Source organism: Grammomys surdaster, unplaced genomic scaffold, assembly GCF_004785775.1.
Source record: "Grammomys surdaster isolate TR1022 unplaced genomic scaffold, NIH_TR_1.0 192, whole genome shotgun sequence".
Lineage (NCBI taxonomy): Eukaryota > Metazoa > Chordata > Mammalia > Rodentia > Muridae > Grammomys > Grammomys surdaster.
The window spans coordinates 140,897-162,821 of NW_021604637.1; the positions used below are offsets into that span (position 1 = coordinate 140,897).

At 39.7% G+C, this 21,925-nt stretch overlaps 1 protein-coding gene across 4 annotated transcripts in view; it reads right to left on the reverse strand.

Moving 5' to 3' along the window:
- The window catches only part of Plekha1 (pleckstrin homology domain containing A1), a 55,219-nt gene that overhangs the window by 14,048 nt on the left and 19,246 nt on the right, over positions 1 to 21,925 (reverse strand). For all 4 annotated transcript variants that reach the window (XM_028769425.1, XM_028769428.1, XM_028769426.1 and 1 more), the window contains exons 3-7: positions 21,005 to 21,061; positions 17,357 to 17,402; positions 9,496 to 9,593; positions 4,184 to 4,309; positions 347 to 490 (exon numbers count right to left, since the gene is read on the reverse strand). In XM_028769425.1, the coding sequence (XP_028625258.1) occupies positions 347 to 490; positions 4,184 to 4,309; positions 9,496 to 9,593; positions 17,357 to 17,402; positions 21,005 to 21,061 (471 nt within the window). The remainder of the gene's footprint in view (positions 1 to 346; positions 491 to 4,183; positions 4,310 to 9,495; positions 9,594 to 17,356; positions 17,403 to 21,004; positions 21,062 to 21,925) is intronic.

Below are 21,925 nucleotides of genomic sequence, written 5' to 3' on the forward strand. Positions count from 1 at the left end.
TTTTCTGATCTCAGAGCACATACATCATGCTCCTGTTCCCCTCCCTTACCCATATGCACACACACAAAGTTTTCAATTAAACAACAACAAGAAAAACCTTCTTAAACCTAAACTTAGTAAAGTTCACTTAGACTAAGTGCTGGTGGATATAGGCATAACTTGCCCAACAGCCCAAACATAACGGCTGGTTGGTCATGATAGAACAACCCCTCTCTACCCTTCCCAGCAGCAGCCTGCTCTCTACTCTAGCTCTTTCAGAATATAAAGCACACAACTTGAGTTATGAGTTGCAAGCTTGCTGGCACAGGTATCTTCCCTACCTCGAAGGTGTGGGCAGGCTACTCACCACTGCTCCTTGCTTCACACAGTACCCAGCTTTGATAACGGCACTGTCTGGAGGCGGCTTAGGAGCAAAGTAAGGAAGATGGCTTTGTGACCGTTTCAAACTGTTCCTGTCAACACTCTCACCACATTCGTTTATTTCTTCTTTCTAAAATGAAGCAAAAAAATGATTTTTCTTGCTGTAAGTTTAAATACTTACATTTAATATTACCCCAGAAAAATTTTAAGTCTGTGACACTTAGTCACAACTTTCTTGTTATTGATAAACCACAAACACCCATTTCTATAGTTCTGCAAAAATTCTGTCTCTGGTGCTTCTTCTTGGGGTGAGGCTAACTTACTTTGTTTGTTTTTTGTTTGTTTGTTTCATACAGGGTTTTTCTGTATAGCCCTGGCTATCCTGGAACTCTCTGTAGACCAGGACAGTCTTAAACTCACAGAGATCTACCTGCCTCTGCTTCCCAAGTGCTGGGATTAAAGGCATGTGCCACCTTGCCTGGCGTGGGTCTAACATTTTATATTGAAATGATTTAAACAGATCCATAGGAATTTACAATAAATATAAAAAGTACCAGAGGCCCTACCCTTCAACCAAATTCTTTTCAAAGAGAAAGTGCATCTTTTTAGGACACAGCACTCACTCAAACCAAGCATCAGTAAGCTTTACTCAGATTTCAACAGTTACATATGCACTCGTTTGTGCACATGCACATGTGGCATTTCCACACACCAACTGATGCCCAACACTCAACAGTCGCCATAATCAACCTGAAGAGCTGCTCGTGACTGCAGTCTGCTTGTGTGCCCTTGCAGTGGTCCCCATACCATCCAATGGTCCTGACAGTTTGTGAATACAAATGGAAGCACACAGTAGGTGTCTTTTGAGATTTTTTTAGAAATTTCACTCAGCATAACTTTCTGAAGGCTCATTCAGGTGGCTCTTAGTATCAACAATCCATTGTCTGTCTGGGTTGCTGTATTTAGTGGTGTAGGTGTACTGCCATACCAAGCTGCTGGCCACTTACCCAATTAACAGTGTGTGTTATTTCTAGCTTCTGGCTACCAGGAATGAAGCCATTGTAAGTATCCATGTAAGGTTTTTGTGTGAACATAATTATGCACATCTTTAAGATAAATGCCTAGGAGAGTATATACTAGGCTGGAGAGTGATTGTAAATTTACTCAAAATTGACAAGAAGGAAACTATCACACCAATTTGTTTTTTAGAGTCGCTGAACTGTTTTATATACATCTCCATAATCAATGGGTGAGAGGTATAAGCACCTCTGATTGGATATATTTCTGTTTGTTTGTTTGTTTGTTTGTTTGTTTGTTTGTTTTTGAGACAGGATTTCTCTGTGTAGCCCTGGCTGTCCTGGAACTCACTCTGTAGACCAGGCTAGCCTCTAACTCAGAAATCCGCCTGCCTCTGCCTCCCAAGTGCTGGGATTAAAGGCGTGCACCACCACCGCCCAGCTGATTGGGTATATTTCATTGGGTCCTTAATTCAAATTTTTCTCTACTGGCTATAGATGATGACTATCTTTCCCATTATTATACACTTCATATTTTGGTGAAATGTCTTTATGATTTTTGTCTACTTTAAAAGGACTTTCTGCTTTGTTAGCTATTGGATTTTGAGAATTCTTTCTGTAGATAACAGTCCTTTGTTGGATAAGTAGCTTACAAACTTTCCTTCTATTTATCTCTTCTCTTCATCCTCTGAACAGGGTCTTTTACAAAACAAGCATTTGAAATACTGAAGATGTGCAAGTATCAGTCCTTTTATGGGCAATGTATCTGATGTCAAGTCTAAAGTTCTTTGCCTAATCTTTGTAGTATTTAAAGCTAAGTGACTAGCCATAACCATGCCCAAGACCTTCTGGTTATTTACAGCATCTACATGCTACAATTCTACAAGTAAATCAGTTAAATTTTTAACAACTTCAAAGAACAATTAAGTCTCAATTATCAGTTATGTCGCGAGGAATTTTCAACCTGTAATACACTTAAATAGATCAACACTAATTCAACAGTTAATGTTTAGTTACATTTAGATTTTAATAAATTAACCATTCCAATGAAATTTATTTAACATTTTCTTGAATGTATATTGCCGAAATGCTACTTTGTAATTTTAAATTCTGTATTACAATAAAACAGTAGTATTCTTTGAAATGTTTTTAAATGACATCTTCTGTAGAATCTACAGCAGCCACAGGCATATTGTACCAGTATCTTAACTCATCTACATACCAACAGCCAACGTAAGCCATGGTATGGAAAAAAGCTCACCCAAGCTACTTACCAATCACAAATTTAGGAGACTAAAATCATTCCTTTTAGAAAAAGCAACCTCCCCATATCCTCTCCTCTTCCTTAATTTTAAAAAATCTAACTTTGGTAAAAATAATAATAAAATAAAAATAAAAAACAAAGACAAAACAAAAAAAAAAAAAACAAAACCCTGTACACTACACCCAGAATACAGATTATTAAATACCCTTTGTCAAACATAGAAAAATATTTTCAATGTAATTTATTGATGCTATGAGACTTCTTCCCAGTAATCACACTTCTATAGCAAATGGCTTGAAACGAGATCGTATATGCTATAATATAGAGCATCAGAGTCTGTTAAGATCAAAAGACACAGAAGTAGTGAACAAGCATATCCAACACTGGCAACAGATATCACTTCAAATTCTTGATTTCACAACTAATAATACTTGAATTTGTATTAAAAGTGCATTTTTTCAGGCTGGGGAGATGGCTCAGTAGTTAAGAGCACTGACTGCTCTTCCAGAGTCCTGAGTTCAATTCCCAGCAACCACATGGTGGCTCACAACCACCTATAATAGGATCTGATGCCTTCTTCTGGTGTGTCTGAAGACAGCTACAATGTACTCATATAAATAAAATAAATAAATCTTAAAAAAAAAGTACATTTTCTTAATAGTAATACATGAAACTTAAGTCCATATAAAAGTTTCAAGTTCGTTTTTAAAAGTACATAAATTTATTTTTCCTAATACCCAGGCATATCAGTACTTTTAGGATACAATGTAGCCAGAGTTACAGTCCTCAGGTTGCAGGGAAAAAAAACAACACACACACAAACACATAAACACATACACAATTAGCCACATATTTACAGACTCTAATCTAGCAACTTTACTTATAAGAATTAATTTATCTTGGTGTAGACCTGTAACCTCAGCTGTCCAGGAAGCTGAGGCAGGAGGAGCTAAGATTCAAGGCTCATCTGGGTTACGAAGTAGATTCAAGGACAGCTTGTACAACTTTTTTAGATCCTGTCATAAAGAAAAATTTTTAAAAACTAAGATAGTTCATTGTTAGGGTTCTTGCCTAGTATGTATAGGCCCCTAGAGTTAATCTCCAAAGTTTAACATATAAGAATGTTCATGACAACACTGTTAAATAAAAGAAAAGAAAAACTCTCCATTGTTTACTAAGAGAGGTTTCTAAATCATGGCAGAACTCTGCAGCCATTACAAGTGAGATAGAGTAACTTCTGAAGACTAAAGTGAGATATGCTGCTACAAAGTCCGACATGTAACTCCCAAATCCACTTCTGCAGGGAAAATACAAAGACTTCAACTCAAAGGACCAAGTGTTTATCTGTGTGACTTCCCATCATTTTTATAATTAACACACAAGTTTGTAAAACACTCTCTAATAGGAAACCAAATTAAAAGGTTTTGTAGAATATAAATATTGAATTAATTCAGCAAAGACATTCTGTTTCAGCTTTCATGGAAATAAAAGCATCAATATGCAGTCCTAAGACTTCCATATAACAGAAGAATTGACTTGTTACCTGTGTTGGCGTGATGATGGGTACACCACCAACAATATCAGTTCTGTAAGACACTTGCTTCTTGCCACAGTCACCTTGGCGACTCAGGTTTTCAGAGGCCGGTTGTGAGTCTGACTGCTTTGGTACCTGAAATAGTGAGATAGATAACTGTCCAACAAGAAGTATATTTTCTTTCTTTTTTTTTTGGGGGGGGTGGTGGTTTCGAGACAGGGTTTCTCTGCGTAGCCCGGGCTGTCCTGGAACTCACTCTGTAGACCAGGCTGGCCTCGAACTCAGAAATCTGCATGCCTCTGCCTCCCAAGTGCTGGGATTAAAGGCGTGCACCACCACCTTTTTTTTTTTTTTTTTTTTTCAAATAAAAACCGTCAGGCTAAGAAGTATATTTTAAACTCTCCCCATCTTCACAGGTGTTTCACCTAGTTTTAGATAACTGGCATATACTAACCTATCTACAGTATTTTAACCAGAGTCTAAGCAGACTGTCCTGGTCTGACAACACTTTAGGACACAGTATCACCACTGCTGGGCCCGTGCAGTCTCTACTCATACACTTCCTTCTTCCTCCCTGGCCAATTCTCAGCAGCTTAAGGAACAGGTGCTTAGAGGCACCGGGAACATAGGTTGAGATCCCTGCTGTACCACATTCTAGACAAATTTAAACAATAAAATGAAATAAAACACTCTCAGCATCAATTACATACTGAATATGATTTAAAGGGCATTTTATTTAGGTGTCCTTAGTCTTTCAGAAATATTATCAACAATATGAACAACAACTACAAAGGTAATGGTATAAAAATCTTTAAGTTAAAATTAAATCATTTGCCCATCACCTGTGAACTACAGAGAAACTATTAATACGGCAGTCACGGGCCCTACACGTACTAATGTGTATCCATCCAAGGTAGGTATGCACATTAAGACATTACCCAGGAACACCACTAAAAACCGTAGATTGCCAGGCTCCATCCCCAGAACCAGTCTCTAAAACATCTCCCTCAAACTGCAGTTTAAGTAGGAACAGGTACTTTTGAGGGGCTATATTTCACAAACTCTGTCCACACTGTGTTATCATTGTACATGACACTATGCTCACCGGATTTGGAAAGGAGCTGGTGTACAATGCAGACACTTTTATTTGCAAAGAAGCTTTCTTCAAAGGACTGAATAAGCACAGGCTGTGTGTAAGAAAATCTCAATCCACACACACTATGAACCTAGCTGTTCCTGGGTAAGAATGGCTTATATCTGAGGTAATGTTGTTTTCCCCCACTGCTTCCCCTGTCAGACTTTCCTCAGGCCCTAGCAGCTTTCTTTAACATCAAATGCATATTTCCAATACAGTGTTAGTCACTGGTGGAAGGAGAGAAGGAGACACAAAGGAGAAAGAAAGGAACCAAAGAAGAAGAAGAAGAGGAAGAGGAGGAGGAGGAGGAGGAAGAGGAGGAGGAAGAGGAAGAGGAGGAGGAGGAGGAAGAAGAGGAGGAAGAGGAGGAGGAGGAAGAAGAAGAGGAAGAGGAGGAGAAGGAGAAGGAGGGGAAGGAGGGGAAGGAGGGGAAGGAGGGGAAGGAGGGGAAGGAGGGGAAGGAGGGGAAGGGGGGAGGAGGAAGGGGGAGGGGGAGAAAGAAGGTCAATCTCGATGCCTGTGGAATCCTCAAAGGCCATATTCAATGTGCCTTCTAAAGGTGATTACAATAGTAGACAAAGTGTTGGCTAGAATTAAGATACCACACACTAGAACAACTTGCACACAATTTATTTCAGTCATTTTGTAAAGTGTGGTTCTGTAACTCATTGAAATCAGCAAAGGCAATGGTAAGAGAATCTGAGCCACAAAGACAATCTGTCTAGCAGATGACCTAAGACTGGTGCTCTTTGGTGAACTTCAAGAGGAGCAGCAGTTATCCTCCAGGTGAGGGTTCTGCTATTCCTAAGGATTTCTGAAAAGTTCTTTATACAAACAAAACAGGTCATGCTAAAAATCCTTTCCTGTGTAATTGGTCCACTGCTGACAGCCCTCAAATGAAGTCTAAACAGGGCACAATTCCCAATACTTGAGCTACGGTTTACAATAAAAATTATTTAAGTTGAAATTACCTTGTTCTCAAAGAATTCAGAAATAAAATAACTCCCTTAGAATTTACAAAAACAACTCTGAATGAAAGTGAGTCAAATCCAAACACTAAGAAAAAGAACCCCCACCCCACCTGCAAATCAGCCAAATGTTGCTGAGCGTCAGAGAGCCAAATCAAAGGGCAGAGGACAAACGTTGGGCACCAAATATGCTTCTGTTCTATTTGCTTCTTCCCCTGCTTTTCATGGGACTATTTCTCAGAAGGGATCTGAATGTGTTCTTAGCAGGCATTTACTGTGACCCCAACAGACTGTTCCAATATCAGAAAAGAAAATAATGAGGAGGAAAACTGAGTAAAACAGACACCAGCATTTATGACTAACATAAATAAAAGGTTACAGACCTCTCAAAAGTTACAGGGGAGTGAAATTCCACTCAGTAGGAATGAGGGCAGAGCTAGAGGACAGAACCGACCTAAAGTATTTGATGTGTTCCTGGGTGGCAGGACCTGCAGTCTCTCCATCTCACCTGTCTGGCTGGCAAAGGCCTGGTTAACACTCGTTCTTTAAACCAATATTCAGCTTACTTGTTCTAGTGTCATTCAAAAATAATAATAATAATAATAATAATAGTAACTGTGAAATTCCTGCTACAACTTTAAAAGCCTAGTTTGTAAGTTAGAACTTACGATGGACAAAGACACTTTAGAAGTAGTGGACTTCTGCTTAGGAGACACTATGGGCATCTTCCTCTCTCAGCCAGCATGGGACCAGGAGCTCCCACATTGACAGGAGACTAACACATATTTGAAAGCCTGCTTCCAATTTTGACTTTTAAAACAAGTCAGTAAAAATATCCTTCAAGATTATTTCTTTTAACATTGACCTTTTATAAATCTTTTCTTCTTTCTTCTTTAAATATTTAGGAAAGAATTTACAATGTTGGACAGACAGACGATAACTGTGAAGGGCAGTGCACTATGGTAGTATACTACTACCACTGAACACTCAACTAATCATCATGCTCTTAGCCACAATGCGCTGACAATCCCTGAGCTGAAACCACACTCTGAAAAACAAACTGTAAATTTTAAGCATATAGATTACATAGTACTTGGCAGATCACTAAATTAGTTGAACAAAATGTCATTTGGAATGGTTCAAGAGGAAGGTAAACTACATGTGTATTAAAATGGGGAAGGTTAATTTTTCAAAGATCCTACATGTAAATTATTGTCCATTTAAATATGAAATTAGACATATCATACTTCAATATACTTAAATGTGCAAAATGCCTATAAGGTCTAAACTGGCAGAATTTCTATTCTAAAGAATTTAACAAAATATCTATTTTGAACTTTTTTTTAAATTTAGTTTTATATGTATGGGTGTTTTGACTATATGTCTATACCACTGGCATGTCTTGTGACTGCAGGCCAAAGATGGTATTGTATGTATCCCCTGGAACTGGAGTCACGTGGGTGTAGGTCACCAAACCCAGGTCCTCTGTAAAAGCAGTCAGTGCTCTTACCCACTGAGCCATCTCTCCAGCACCAACAAAACAAAACTTATTAAAGCCTGGGATTCTCTCACTTTCCTGTTTGCCTGGAATTGGCTCCAGTCAATTACCAGTTCTATATTCACATCCCTTACTTCACCGATGATTTCTGTATCCCACTTTTCTAAATATGAACTATATAATCATGAAAATCTTTATCAAGATTCATATGGAAACAGTAAAAATGTCACATAAAATAAAGCTGTAAGATCACAAGAGCCAATTAAAGGCCTATACCTTAAAAATTGCTAGTTTCTCCTTCATCTGAAAAATATGCAGTGGCACGTGAAAAACTCAGTTCCACAAATAAATGAAGCAACAGTTCAAGGCATCCCAACTTGAGAAAGTGCTGAGTCTATTCATTCTACTTTTCTCCAAATCACTAAAAGAAGCCAGTTCTGCTTATTACTGTAAACTGTGAAAAATGAATTAAAAAAAAGCACTACATACAATCTTCATAAAGATATCTTCCTGGTAGGGAATATTTATTAGGAGCTCAAAGTGATCAACTAAAACCTTGTAAGAACATAAACTTTTGAATCTGTTCAAAATATTGCTTTCCTGAAACTGCACAAGCCCAAAATAACTTCTGCTTCACATACAGATCAGATGTGGTGTGTGGGCGTTTTCTGTCATGTGGTAACAAGCTGTTCTGGTGCAATACAAAAAAATTTGATCTAACTAAGAACAGCCTTGGTTGGCTATCTTAACTCTGCTGCAGTGTGGCATAAACATGGAATCATTCACTTTAGATGAGGACATCATGCATTGATTTTCAGGGCACATGCTCTTTGGCCATGAGTAGATAAGGACCAGTAAATGACTGTACTCAGTGAGAACAAACTTTACTTATACAAGCCCACACAGGAGGAGCTCCTTCCCACTCCCTCCCAGGCAGTCTACTCTGTAAGGAGGGAAGATGCAGGGAAGCAGTCCATGTGTGCAGCAGCAGCAACTTGCTCAGAAAAGCTTGGCTGACATTAAGGAGGGGTTCTTTGCTTACTGCACAGCAGATTCAGGATCTAGGGACCACTAAGCTTGCCTAAGTTCTAGACTCACAGCTCATCTTTGGAAAGCTAAGGGGAACTTCCATCTGAAGCCTGCCTGCTGGCACAGTGTAAGTAATCAGTAAGTATTGGTGTTCATTTTTTAAACCAACCAAAAGAAAAGAGTTTAACAGCAGTCACTGTAGCACCAGCAGGAGGGAAAAATAGCAGGCCCTGCAACTCCAGGGGAGAGGGCAGGGAAGAGAAGGAGTTTAGAGCCTCACACATCACTAGAACACACAGGAAGGCCCCTCTGCTTACCACAGCTCTTTAGACTCACTCTAGAGACTTGTACCTTCCCCAGTCCACACCCACCTTCTCCTTTGCCTTTCATGGCTTAGGAAAGGAGAATGCTTATACCATCCTCGCAGTAGGTGGTCAAAACCTCTTATCCTACTCTAGATGCAAAACAAAAACACAATCAGCATGCACAGAAATGTGGATCCTCCCTAGGGACACAAGTGAAAACCATTCAAAAGCCTAAAGTCCCCACACACTAGAAAATGGCTCACAATCAGAACTCACCTTTTACACCAAGCTTGAATATGAAACCTGGTAAGCTGAGGACATTAAACACATTTTCATAATGTAAACATTACTTCTGTAAAGGGAAAAGTTTCCAAAAAAATACTTACTGTAATTTTTATAGCTTTGTTCAAGACATTTACCCACTCCACTAAGTCCTGCTGATCATTAGCTTGTAGAAAGTATTTTCTCATTCCTGCATTCATAACTGTCAAAAAAAAGTGTATGAAATATTAGACTTGTTACCTGCAAATTCTGTTTAGAACATCTGTAAAGGTTTTACTGCAACTCTTAAATTTTACAAAATCTAAAACACTGTTTTCATCGTTGAGTTACACAGGCAAAACTCTATGGCCAGTCTTCATTAAATGAGTATACTGCTAAATAGTGAGTCAGTCCTCCAATGATGCATACTGCAGTTAACACAGGCCATCACAATAAAACATCACTTGGGAATATTCCTCCATACTCCGGCCAGTATTTCTGTGGAATAATTTTCTTCATACAGAGTTACTGAGTCACAGAGAATTAACATTTAAAAATGTTGTTTTGGAGGGACTAGAAAGATGGCTCAGCAGTTAAGAGCACTGGTTATACTTCCAGAGGGCCTAGCTTTAATTACCAGCACCCACCTGACAGCTCACAACTGTCTGAACCTCCTGTTCCAGGGGATCTACTATCCTCTTCTAGTCTCCAATCACTGCATACAAATGGTACACAGACATATATGCCAGGAAAATGCTCATATTAGTAAAATAATTTTTAATTTTTAAAATTATTAAAATATAACTTTAAATTTTTCTTTTTATGATGGCTCATGCTTTTAATCCCAGCACTCAGGAGGCAGAGTCAGGTGGATCTCTGTGACTTCGAGGACAACCTGGTCTACAAAGCAAGTTCCAGGACAGCCAGGGCTGATATACAGAGAAACCCTGTCTCAAAAAAAAAAAAAAAAAAAACAACAAAAAACCCTGAACCCCTACACAGAAGCATCTTCCCAATTGTGTACACAAGGTTTCTAATATCTCTCATCTGTATTGTTATTAGCATCTGTGCTAAATATATATCCTTGCTTAAAGTCTTGAAGCTTGGGGGCTGAGTCTAAACCTTTTATTTCACAGCTTCCTGGTAGCAGCTCCTCCAGACCTAAGGCTATGTCTTACCTCTTTCCTCCTATCTCCTCGCCCCAGAGTGGAGCGTTTCATGCTGTCTCCAATGTTTGAGTCACTGCAACATCTAACCACCTGTAATAATTACCTTGAGAAATGCCTCAAATGGTGTTCTATTCAACGGACCCTAACTGATACAGCATTCTATTAGTGACCTAATTAGTTGCCAATTAGATAACCAGACCTCATTTGAATTTAAGTTTTGTGTGTGTATCAGGCACCTGCATCTGCTCCATGAGTTTTGTATATTCTTTTGCTCACTTCTCTTGAGCTGCTCAGTTATAATTTACTGATCTGCAGGATCTTTTCTATGAACTTAATAGTTTTATCACAAGCACTTTCCCTAGTCTGTCATGAATTCTCACTTTGATATGGTGTCTTTGATAAAACAAATATCCTATCAGTTTTCCCTTTAATCTTGTAGATTTCATATACTTCAAAACCTCCATAAATTAGGCCTATAAACATCTTTATGTTTTAGCCTCTATAATATTTTTAGCCCAAAAACAGTATCTGTACTTAATTTTAAAAGGAGCTTTTGCAAGGCGGTAGTGGCACACGCCTTTAATCCCAGCACTGGGAGGCAGAGACAGGCGGATTTCTGAGTTCAAGGCCAGCCTGGTCTACAGAGTGAGTTCCAGGACAGCCAGGGCTACACAGAGAAACCCTGTCTCAAAAAACCAAAAAAAAAAAAAAAAAAAGAAATAAAAGCTTTTATACACACACCAAACAAACAAACAAATCAACAACAAAAAAATATAAAACAAACCTTTTTTCTTTGAGATACAGTCTCATTATGTATCCTTGGCTGGCCTATATCCTCAATATGCACACCAGGCTGGTCTCAAATTCATAGAGATCCACCAGGCTCTGCCCTCCAAATTCTAGGATTAAAGGCACACTTTCTATGAAATGTACAGGGCTGGAGAGATGGCTCAGCGGTTAAGAGCACTGACTGCTCTTCCAAAGGTCCTGAGTTCAATTCCCAGCAACCACATGGTGGCTCACAACCATCTGTAATGAGATCTGATGCCCTCTTCTGGTGTGTCTGAAGACAGCTACAATGTACTCATATATATAAAAAATAAATAAATAAATCTATGAAATTTACAAATGGCCCCTTGGGGCCTGAGACTATTCACTTCATAAAACACATCTGCAAATAGGTGTCTACAAGCCATAAGGGGCTCTTCAATCACACTTATTTGTATCATAGCATTTGTGTAGAAAATCAAATACTACTCTAGGAGCCAAGGCATCTGAATAGCCACAATATTGTTCAAATACCAACTTCCAAGGCCAGATGTGATAGCACACACTTTTAATCCCAGCACTCTAGGAGGCAGAGGCAGGCCAATATCTGTGAGTCCAAGGCCAGCCTGGTCAACACAGTGAATTCTAGGACAGCCAGGACTACAGAGTGAGAGACCCTGTCTCAAAACAAAATGTAAACAAACAACTTTGAAGAGTCTCCACCATAATACTGAATAATTAATATACTAGCACTCAGATACTAAGCTTAGGGTCACAGAGAAGAAATCAAAGTACACTCTATGAAGTGTCACAGAAAAATTTATCTGAAAAGCAAAAAAACTGTCATCAATTGTACTTGTATATGAATAGAAAATTAAAACGTGTGTGTGTGTGTGTGTGCGCGCGCGCGTGTGTGTGTGTGTGTGTGTGTGTGTGTGTATTTCAGCACAACTAGGAACTCCCAAAGACACTGTGTCTATCAACAAACAGCTGCTGTTGTTAACTTCAGCAGTCAGTTCAGTATGCTTTCAAAACTTCTCCAAAATATTGTTTGAAGCCGTTTAAAACTGTCTGTAACTCTGGTCCTAAGGAAATCTCACAGGCACCACCAGGCACACACCTGGTGCCCAGACAAACCTACAACGAAAGCACTCATATACACAAAATAAAATAGTAAGTTTAAAAATAAAAATTAAAAAAAAAAATCTAATAGTGTACTGCAACAGCTGGCACAAAGCAAATGTATAATACACATACTTCTAATGAGAAATATTTATATAAGGGCCTTTTTAAGGAAAAACAAGAGGCCAACATAACTAAATTTTAAAACTCCTTGCAGTTTGACATAATGGCTCAAAGTTTGCTAACCATACACAGGCTCTGGACTGCATCTCTAGCCCCCAATACTAAAAAATAAAACAAACAAAAAACCTGCAACTCTTGACATAACTTGTGGCTTGAGTAAAATCTCACATGCTTTTATTTCATGACAAGAGACACAGACATCTGCTACAAACTAAGACGCCAGGAATCACGGCGGCTGACAGCTCATATCTGTATGAGTATAGTATCATATCTGAGGCCTCCAGAACAATCTAGGCTGAGTCCTGATCTCCTCATCTATGAATCGATCTCCTTTCCCAGAGAGACAGCGACAATGTAAAGAAATGGACACAGTATTCCTCTTCTATCACCATCTTCAGATTTCCAAAGAGCGTGAATTACTGGAAGGAGGTGTGTATGAGATGTAGGAAGCGTGGCAGACTGGGAAGGAAGAGAAAGCCTTGACTACAAACACAAGGCCAGGACCCCTCTAAGTTGCCAAGCTTTTTAGGAAAGAGTTTCAGACGAATCTGAGTATGAGAGGCTGGTCTGGTTTTTCATCTGAGTACATTCTTTTTTTTTTTTTAATAAAGTAAATCTTTTTTTTTAAGATATATATTTATTTTATATATGTGAGTACACTGTAGCTGTCTTCAGACACACCAGAAGAGGGCGTTGGATTCCATTACAGATGGCTGTGAGCCACCATGTGGTTGCTAGGATTCAAACTCAGGACCTCTGGAAGAGCAGTCAGTGCTGTTAACCACTGAGCCATCTCTCCAGCCCATCTGAGTACATTCTTATTCAAATCTTTTTTACTATTATTTCTTTACTTTTGCTCAAACAGAGCAAATAAAATAAATGTATAAAACTACAGCACAGACATTAGTGTAACTGCAGCAAAAATTCTCTCCTGATCCATAAATGGCTGTGGCTCAAGTGTGGCCACATCAGGCCCTTTCTCACTTGCCTGGCTTCTCTTCCTCAATTAATTAATTAATTAATTAATTTTTGAGAAAGTGTCAGTATGTAGTGACTGGTCTGGGACCTGCTATCCTCTTGAATGCTGGGATTGGAGGTTTATAAGTGAGATTGCCGCACAGCTTTCTCTATTACCACTTTTACATTCTGCTGATTTCACTTTTTTCCCCCTTTTTAAAAAAATTTTGTTCTCCTGAGTTTTACATTACTTGTTTCTTTTTCTGTCTGATAACTCTCCTCAAATACTAAGTAATCTGGCCTGTCTGTTACTATCTTAAAGGAGAGACTAAAAGGCTGGTTGTACCCTTTTGGGTTGTGGGGTTGTGACCTTACACAGCTCACTCACTGTCAGCAAGCTCCCCTAGTGGAAATATCCAGATGTCAGCATCATTCCTCAGTTCTTGAGGATAGGCAGGCTCTACCCACCTATCACTGGCAGCAGCTGGCTGCAGGTTCCCTGGGGCTGCAGGCAGGACAGGGCTGCATTCAGTATTCAGATTCTCCTTTAATCCTCCTTTCCAGTTTCATGCCTCATTCCTTCCCTTCTCTGGGATTAGTGTTAGTTTCTATTTCTGGAGACACCACGCATCCCATTCCCTGCTGGGCTGGGGGAAGGGTGGCTGCCCACGGGAGCCAGATGGAGACAGAGACTAGAGGCTGTTTGTTGTTGCTGAGGCTGTTACAGTTGTTCTAAAGACATCCAAACAGAGAACCTGTTCTTAGTCCCCCTTCACTGTAGCTTTCCCCATTCCCCCAAACAAGCCCCATTACCTAGCCTATTAGAGAAAGGTGGGGCAGACACTGAATGATTAGCTCTTCATTGGTCATTCTCTGCTCTGCAAACTTAGCTACCACTCCTCCACTCACTTCCATATTTATATACTGGGGATCACCTGCTCAAGTCTCTTCCCGTTATCAAAGGCAAGGTTTGAGTATTTCTCGTTCTCACTGTTTCTGGGCAATTAGAGAGATGATGCCACTTAGAATGACTATCAAGGGCTGGAGAGATGGCTCAGTGGTTAAGAGTACTGACTGCTCTTCCAGAGGTCCTGAGTTCAATTCCCAGCAACTACATGGTGGCTCACAACCATCTGTAACAGGATCTGATGCCCGCTTCTGGTGTGTCTGAAGAGAGCAATGGTGAATAAATAAATCTTGAATATAAGATTTAAAAAAAAAAGAAAGAAAGAATGACTATCAAACCATGAGAAGGACTAACAAAAAGTTCATCTTAATCTTTGATTTCAACTAAAATCACTATTCTAACTAGGCCCAAGGACTATGGATGTTCAGTTTATACTCAAACTATCACTATCATAGTTCTCTGTTAGTTGATGAGCCCTGACACCTTTCAATTACAAGGCTCTGAAACATTCTCTTATTTAGTAACTGTAATCCTAATCTGCAGCGAATGTCTGTCTAACTTTTGTTTTTTGTTTTTTTGGTTTTTTTGTTTTTGTTTTTTCGAGACAGGGTTTCTCTGTATAGTCCTGGCTGTCCTGGAACTCACTCTGTAGACCAGGCTGGCCTTGAACTCAGAAATCCACCTGCCTCTGCCTCCCAAGTGCTGGGACTAAAGGCGTGTGCCACCACCGCCTGGCGAATGTCTAACTTTTACAAGAGCTTCTTAGTAGGCCTCTTGAGTTGCTAACTTCAGTCTGTTCATAATAGCTTCCCTTACTGGACACATGTGGCTGCCATCAGATACTGCTCTAAACATCAACCTGCAGGACAAAGTCACTCTTACACACTGAAGAGAGCAAAGAACTTAAAAATCAGCATTAATTCTGCTCCCAAAATACCTTTTTCTTTAAACTTCAATAGTCCCTTTTTATACCAATTGGTCAATCTTATCTTCTGTCCCTTCCACCACTACAACGTAGAGAGGGTGGCAATCTTGACCTACCACTGGTTCTCTTAACACACTCTAAACTTCTCCATTTATTAATGCACATTAATTGTAAAAGCCAAGAGGGTCTGACTGTACCAGGAGTATGCTCACGTTTCCTGGACCTTTCTCTTGCTCCATGCTTTAGTTACCTGCCTCACTCCAACAACAAAATATCTGACAAAGCAATTTAAGGAAGGAACAATTTATTCTGGCTTTCAGTCCCAGGTGATACAGCCCATCAAGGCAGGGAAGGCATGGTAATGGGAAGAGAAGGTGGTGGGTCACACTGCATCCAGTCAGGAAGCAGAGAATGATGAACGGGTGTGTTCTGCTCACGTCCTCCTCAAGACCATGTAATAGTACTATAGTACTGCCCACATTAGGATGACCTTCCCACCTCTGGGTCAGAGTTGTGTTCATGGTGGTTCTAACTTCCACCAACTTGACAATCAAGATTAAGCATGACACCCCAGGATCCTGTTCCACACTGTTTCTCTTCTTCCCTAACCCCCTCTATTTTTACCTCTACTTTCCACACATATAAAAAACAACAGCAAAACACCACTTCTGGGCATAAGCTTAAAGAAAATAAAATCAGCATACAAAAGAGATACCTGCAACCCCTGTCAATACTGTTCATAATAGCCAGGGCATGGACTCTGCCTGGGTGGCTGCCAAATCTCCAAGTCTCTGCACTTTCTCTTCTAATGGTCTTCTAGTTTCTCTCACTATCATCAGCTCCGTCCCAGACTGAGACCTCAAGTGCAGTAGTTCAGAAGCCACACGACTCATCTATCTGCTTAACTCCCGTGCACGAAGCCAGGATCCTCGTTCACTTCAGGAGCTCTCTACTTTCTTCCCTTTCTCAAAATAACAACACGCACTGGTCAACATACCACACTGACTTCTGCTTCCAGTTCATACAGCATGTTCTCCTCTCTTGCACACCTTCACCCATGAGGTCTTATGTCTCGTCACTTAAAAAGTGGTAAAAAGTGGTCTGCAGTTTACTGGGTGCCCAGCATGGATGTCCTCATCCAAGGACGCATTCCCCTCTATGTTCCCTCCATCTACTGACTGCTGGAATGATGCTGATGGAAGGGTAACAGCAGGTACTGTATCTGTCAGCCAGCACCAACACTACACATTCCCACAGGCCAAAGTGTCCTGGGCACTCAGCAAGCACCTGTTCATCAATCTACCACCCTCAATGCTTCCTGCCTCCAGCTGTAAATATCCTTCCCTCACAAAAGACCGAGTCTTTTATTTATGTGGTCAACAGAGAATACAAGGTACAGAGCTAAAAACTACCTGAAATACTGCTAGGTGAGATCATAAGAGCTACACAGAAGTGCAGAGCAGGTTAGAACTAAGATGAGAAGAGAGAAGGGACTTGGGGGTTGGCAGCTGGAGTTTTAACCCTTACCCGGGATGATGGCTGTAAAGGAGCTTCTCACAGAATAATACATTAAGCCATAGGTTTATGTCTTGTGGCTGTTTTCCTTTATAATATGATAAAAATTTTATCAGTCTAACAAACAAAATAACAAGCAGGGCTGGCAACAAGCAGGGCTGGCAAAATGGCTCAACAAGCAAAGGCGCTGAGCCTGAGTTCAATCCCTTGATCCCACATGGTGGACTATGGTAACTGACTCCTAAATTATTCTCTGATGTCTACATGAGCATCGTGACACTTATGTGCATGCACACTCTCTCACACATACTCTCTCTCTCACGCTCACACACATACACACACACACACAAATAAACATTTTTTAAAAAAAAAACAACTAAGAGGAGGTTGGTGGAATGATATCATTTAGAAAATAAAATAATATAAACATAGCTACTTACCAAAACAAAACTCTGCCTTTGGCCGTAACTTAGTTGCATCGCTAACCTGGTAAGAAAAAGAAGTCTGAGTTACTCCTTCTCCAAACACTGCAATACTCAGTCTGCAAGACTATGCAATCATCCACATGCACAATTTCTCAGTTAGCATACCAATCTGAAATTAAAATTTAAAAGCAACCTAAAGATAGAAAATCATATATAGGGCTGGAGAGATGGCTTAGTGGTTAAGAGCACTGACTGCTCTTACAGAGGTCCTGAGTTCAAATCCCAGCAACCACATGGTGGCTCACAACCATCCGTAATGAGATTGGATGCCCTCTTCTGGTGTGTCTGAAGACAGCTACAGTGTACTCATCAATAAAATAAATAAATAAATATTAAAAAAAAAAAAAAAGAAAATCATATATAAAACCTGGGTCCCAATTGTAATATAAGACAAATGATGCTTCCACATTTTTTTTTCTTTTTTTTTTTTGGTTTTTTGAGACAGGGTTTCTCTGTGCAGCCCTGGCTGTCCTGGAACTCACTCTGTAGACCAGGCTGGCCTCGAACTCAGAAATCGGCCTGCCTCTGCCTCCCAAGTGCTGGGATTAAAGGCGTGCACCACCACAGCCCAGCTTTTTTCTTTTCTTTTTCTTTTTTTTTGGTTCCACATTTTCTTTGAATATATTTCTTTTCTCCAAGAAACATGAAGAAGTTGAAAGTATACCAGCAAGCCTTATGTCACACAAATACTATGTGTCTATGTTGTTTGACATGACCTACGACATGACCTACAACATGCCCTCAAAGAATGCAGAAACTATGAATATTCCCAAACCTCATATTTCTATGTTGACAGCCAACAGTAAGCAAAGATGGTGGACTACATGCATGTTTATCTGAAGTCCAAGACTCCAGAAGGCCTTAGTCTCTTTGAGAAGTCAACACGGCATTCCATCTCCACTGGTTCAGAGGTCATTAAATGAAGAACAAGGTGAAACGACCAGCTGCATGACTTCAATACTATCCCTCTGAGTACGATGCCTTCAGAACCCTATGCATGATCACTGATGGGCTGTTCCCCAGTGACAGAACCCATATTTTGTATTTCACAATGAATTCTAGTCTAGAATTCCTGATGAATCCCAACTACACTTCACAGCCCAGTCATGGCGAAGTTTGTTCTGGGAATAAATTGTAGGGGAAAACAGCATGCCTAAACTGGAACAATAAAATTATACAATGCAAACTACAGAAAGCTGCATGACAGAGAGGAAAGAGAAGTACTGTACAAAAAAGTTACATTGTAACAGGAGCAGTGAGTGACAGAGGAGAAACAGTAGCCACTCCCTGCCTGCTTCCCTAAGCTAAATAATACTTCATTTCAAGAACAATCTCCTATCTTAAAATATAAGGCAATATCTGAGTTATAGGTAGTATCCCATTCTCATCAGCTTATTTCAACTAATTCTTCACATCACTCTGTTGACAGTGAAAGCACTTGGCAGTATGCCTGCATCCTAGTGTACAAGTCCTATGGGCAACTAAGCAAAACTGGGGTCAGAGTTCATTCTTACAATGAAATCCTACTTCTCCTAGTAACCATCTCTACAGGAGGCAGGCTGCCAGGCACTCTGAAAATTATTTTCAATGTCTCAACTTACAGAAAATATTAGTCTTCTAAAATTTAACAATTCAACTTAAGCTGAACTGTTTATATTGTTTAAATATATAACTATCATATATTTAGTCTAAGGAACAACAAAAATCTACTTTGGCAATGAGAACAAATGCCTGTATTGTAAAACTGCTAAAGTATTTTACCTACAAAGATAGGTGTCTGAAATAGAGGCACATCTGTAAATTGGTGTACTGTTAAAGCAATCCACACCTGTCACAAGACCACGGCATTAGCTCATCAATACTGAGTCACCCATTAATAGTACTACTTGTGTTACCACCATCAACAATACTAAGTGTGTCACTACCATTTGCACCTCATAATTTAAGTTACCTACAGATGCTCATAGCTATTCTGTAAAACAAAGTTACACACACAGACAAGCCCCCAGGGCTAACACCTCAGTAACTTAATCTTAACTTTACAAAACACTAAAAACAAACAGTTGTAGTGGTTCACACCTTTAATCCCAGCACTAGAAAGGCTGAGGCAGCTGTATCTCTGTGAGGTCAAGGCCAGCCTGATCTACAAAGTAAGCTCCAAGGCAGTCAAGACTACTTAGAGAGACCATGTCTAAACAAAACAAACAAATGAGTATGTAAATATATTTGCATATATTTACATATATAAATAAGTAAGTCAGTCAGTCCAGGAATGGTATGACATGCCCTTAATCCCAGCACTCTAGAGGCAGAGGCAAGCAGATCTCTGAATCAAGGCCAGACTACTCTACATTGTGAGTTCCTGGTCAGCCAAGGTTATATATATATATAATGAGACACTGTCTTAAGAAGCAAAAACAAACAAAAAAGTTATTAAACAAATACATAATCCAAATTTTTAAAAATTAAAATTCAGAACTACAGGCCGGTCGGTGGTGGCACATGCCTTTAATCCCAGCACTTGGGAGGCAGAGGCAGTCGGATTTCTGAGTTCAAGGCCAGCCTGGTCTACAGAGTTCCAGGACAGCCAGAGCTACACAGAGAGACCCTGTCTCAAAAAACAAAAAAAAACAAAACAAGAAATTCAGTACTACAAAATCAATTTTAAGAAACAAAAATTAGTAAATCGAAGTGAAAAGGGAAACCACCTTATCCCTTCAACATGATGACAATGCACATTTTCCTCAAAATAAATCACAGGGGCTGAAGAGACAGCTCAGGTTAAAAGCACTTGCAGCTCTTTCAGAGACCCCCATTTCAGTTCCCAACACCTGTGTACCAGGTGGCTCACAACCACCTAACCCAGCTCCAGGGAACCGATGCCCTTTTCTGGCCTTTGCAGGTATCCATAAGCACAATATATGTACACACACAATAAAGATAAAAATCTCAAAAATATATCAAAACAAAATGTCAGAGGCAATGGAATTTTAAAAGTTGGGAAAATGTTTAACTACTAATATAAACTTAAAAACTCTTCCCCAGAACTTCTGAGACAGCTTGTCAGCTGACTTCTCTCTGCTCTTTCTATTCATCATTTAATTTTCAGACAATGTCTTGCAAGGCCTCAAGCTAGCAATCCTGCCTCCACTTTCCTGATAGCTAGATTACAGGTTTGCCACTGACCTTGGCAATTTCTCCTTTTTGACGTTCCTGTACCCGATCATAAAAGGCAATATTACTTATGTAATTTGTCACATCCCATAACGTAAACTCATATTCCTTCCAGTTTTATCAACTTTAAGAACTGCCTAACAACAGTAGTCAAGTACTGTCATATCTTCAGCATGCCCAGAACCTGAGCATCACTGCTAACTGAAAGAGAGAAGCTGCTCTGTTCTGTCCACACTCCTACCTAGGGCAGAAATCACATATGACAGTAACATAATGAGAGCTGCATGTGTGGCACACACTGTAATCCCAGCACTCAGGAGGACTGAAAACTCACGGCCAGCCCAGGCTACATAGTTAAGACTTTGTCTCAGAAATATCAAAGATCAACAAAAAATTTAATTAATTTTTAAAATAGTATATAAAGTCTACCTTTGAGATGTAGGTAAGTTTAATGGCTCCAACCCGTGATGATCCTGAAGGCAGGTTCTAAAAATAATTATTAAAATACAATTAATATCCAACATTATTTATTCATTTAATAATGACAATATAATGTACTAAAAATGTTTGAAAATTTTTAAAATAACATTTTATGAATATACTTTATCCAGTGTACACATTTATTAGCTCTGACATCAAGATAACACTGTAGGACTATGGGTGTAGCTCTGTGGTAGAGCACTTGCCTAGCTTGTATGAGGACCCAGGTTCTAGCCCCTGAAGGCAAAAAAAGTGAAACAAAATAAAAAGATGTCAACTTGGATAAGCAGCTGAGTCTCAATCTGCTCCACTGTGGTGTATCCTACAGCTAAAGAGCTGTCTTTCTTATTGTACTTAAACTAATATTTCCTGTGAGCTTAAAACTTTATAACATTGCCGGGTGGTGGTGGAGCTCGCCTTTAATCCCAGCACTTGAGAGGCAGAGGCAGGTGGATTTCTTAATTCGAGGCTAGCCTGGTCTACAGAGTGAGTTTCAGGACAGCCGGGGCTACACAGAGAAACACTGTCTCGAAAAACCAAAAAAACAAAAAACAAAAAAAACAGACCTTTATAACACCAAATTCTATTTATAAAAGCAATGAGAAGCAATACAGCTATAAGTTTTTTTAAAATATTTATTTTACATTGATCTTGTAAAATTTCTTTACCAAATATATCTCTTTTAAAATATTGGTCTTATGAGGAGAGCAACAATACCAACCAACCACAGCTCCCAGGGTCTAAACCACCAGCCTGGGAGCACTTAGGGAGGGATCCATGGCTTCAGCTGTATATGTAAGAGTGGAGGGCCCTGCTGGGCATAGGTGGGAGAAGAGATCCAGCCTTCATGAGGCCAAGGATCTCTTCTCC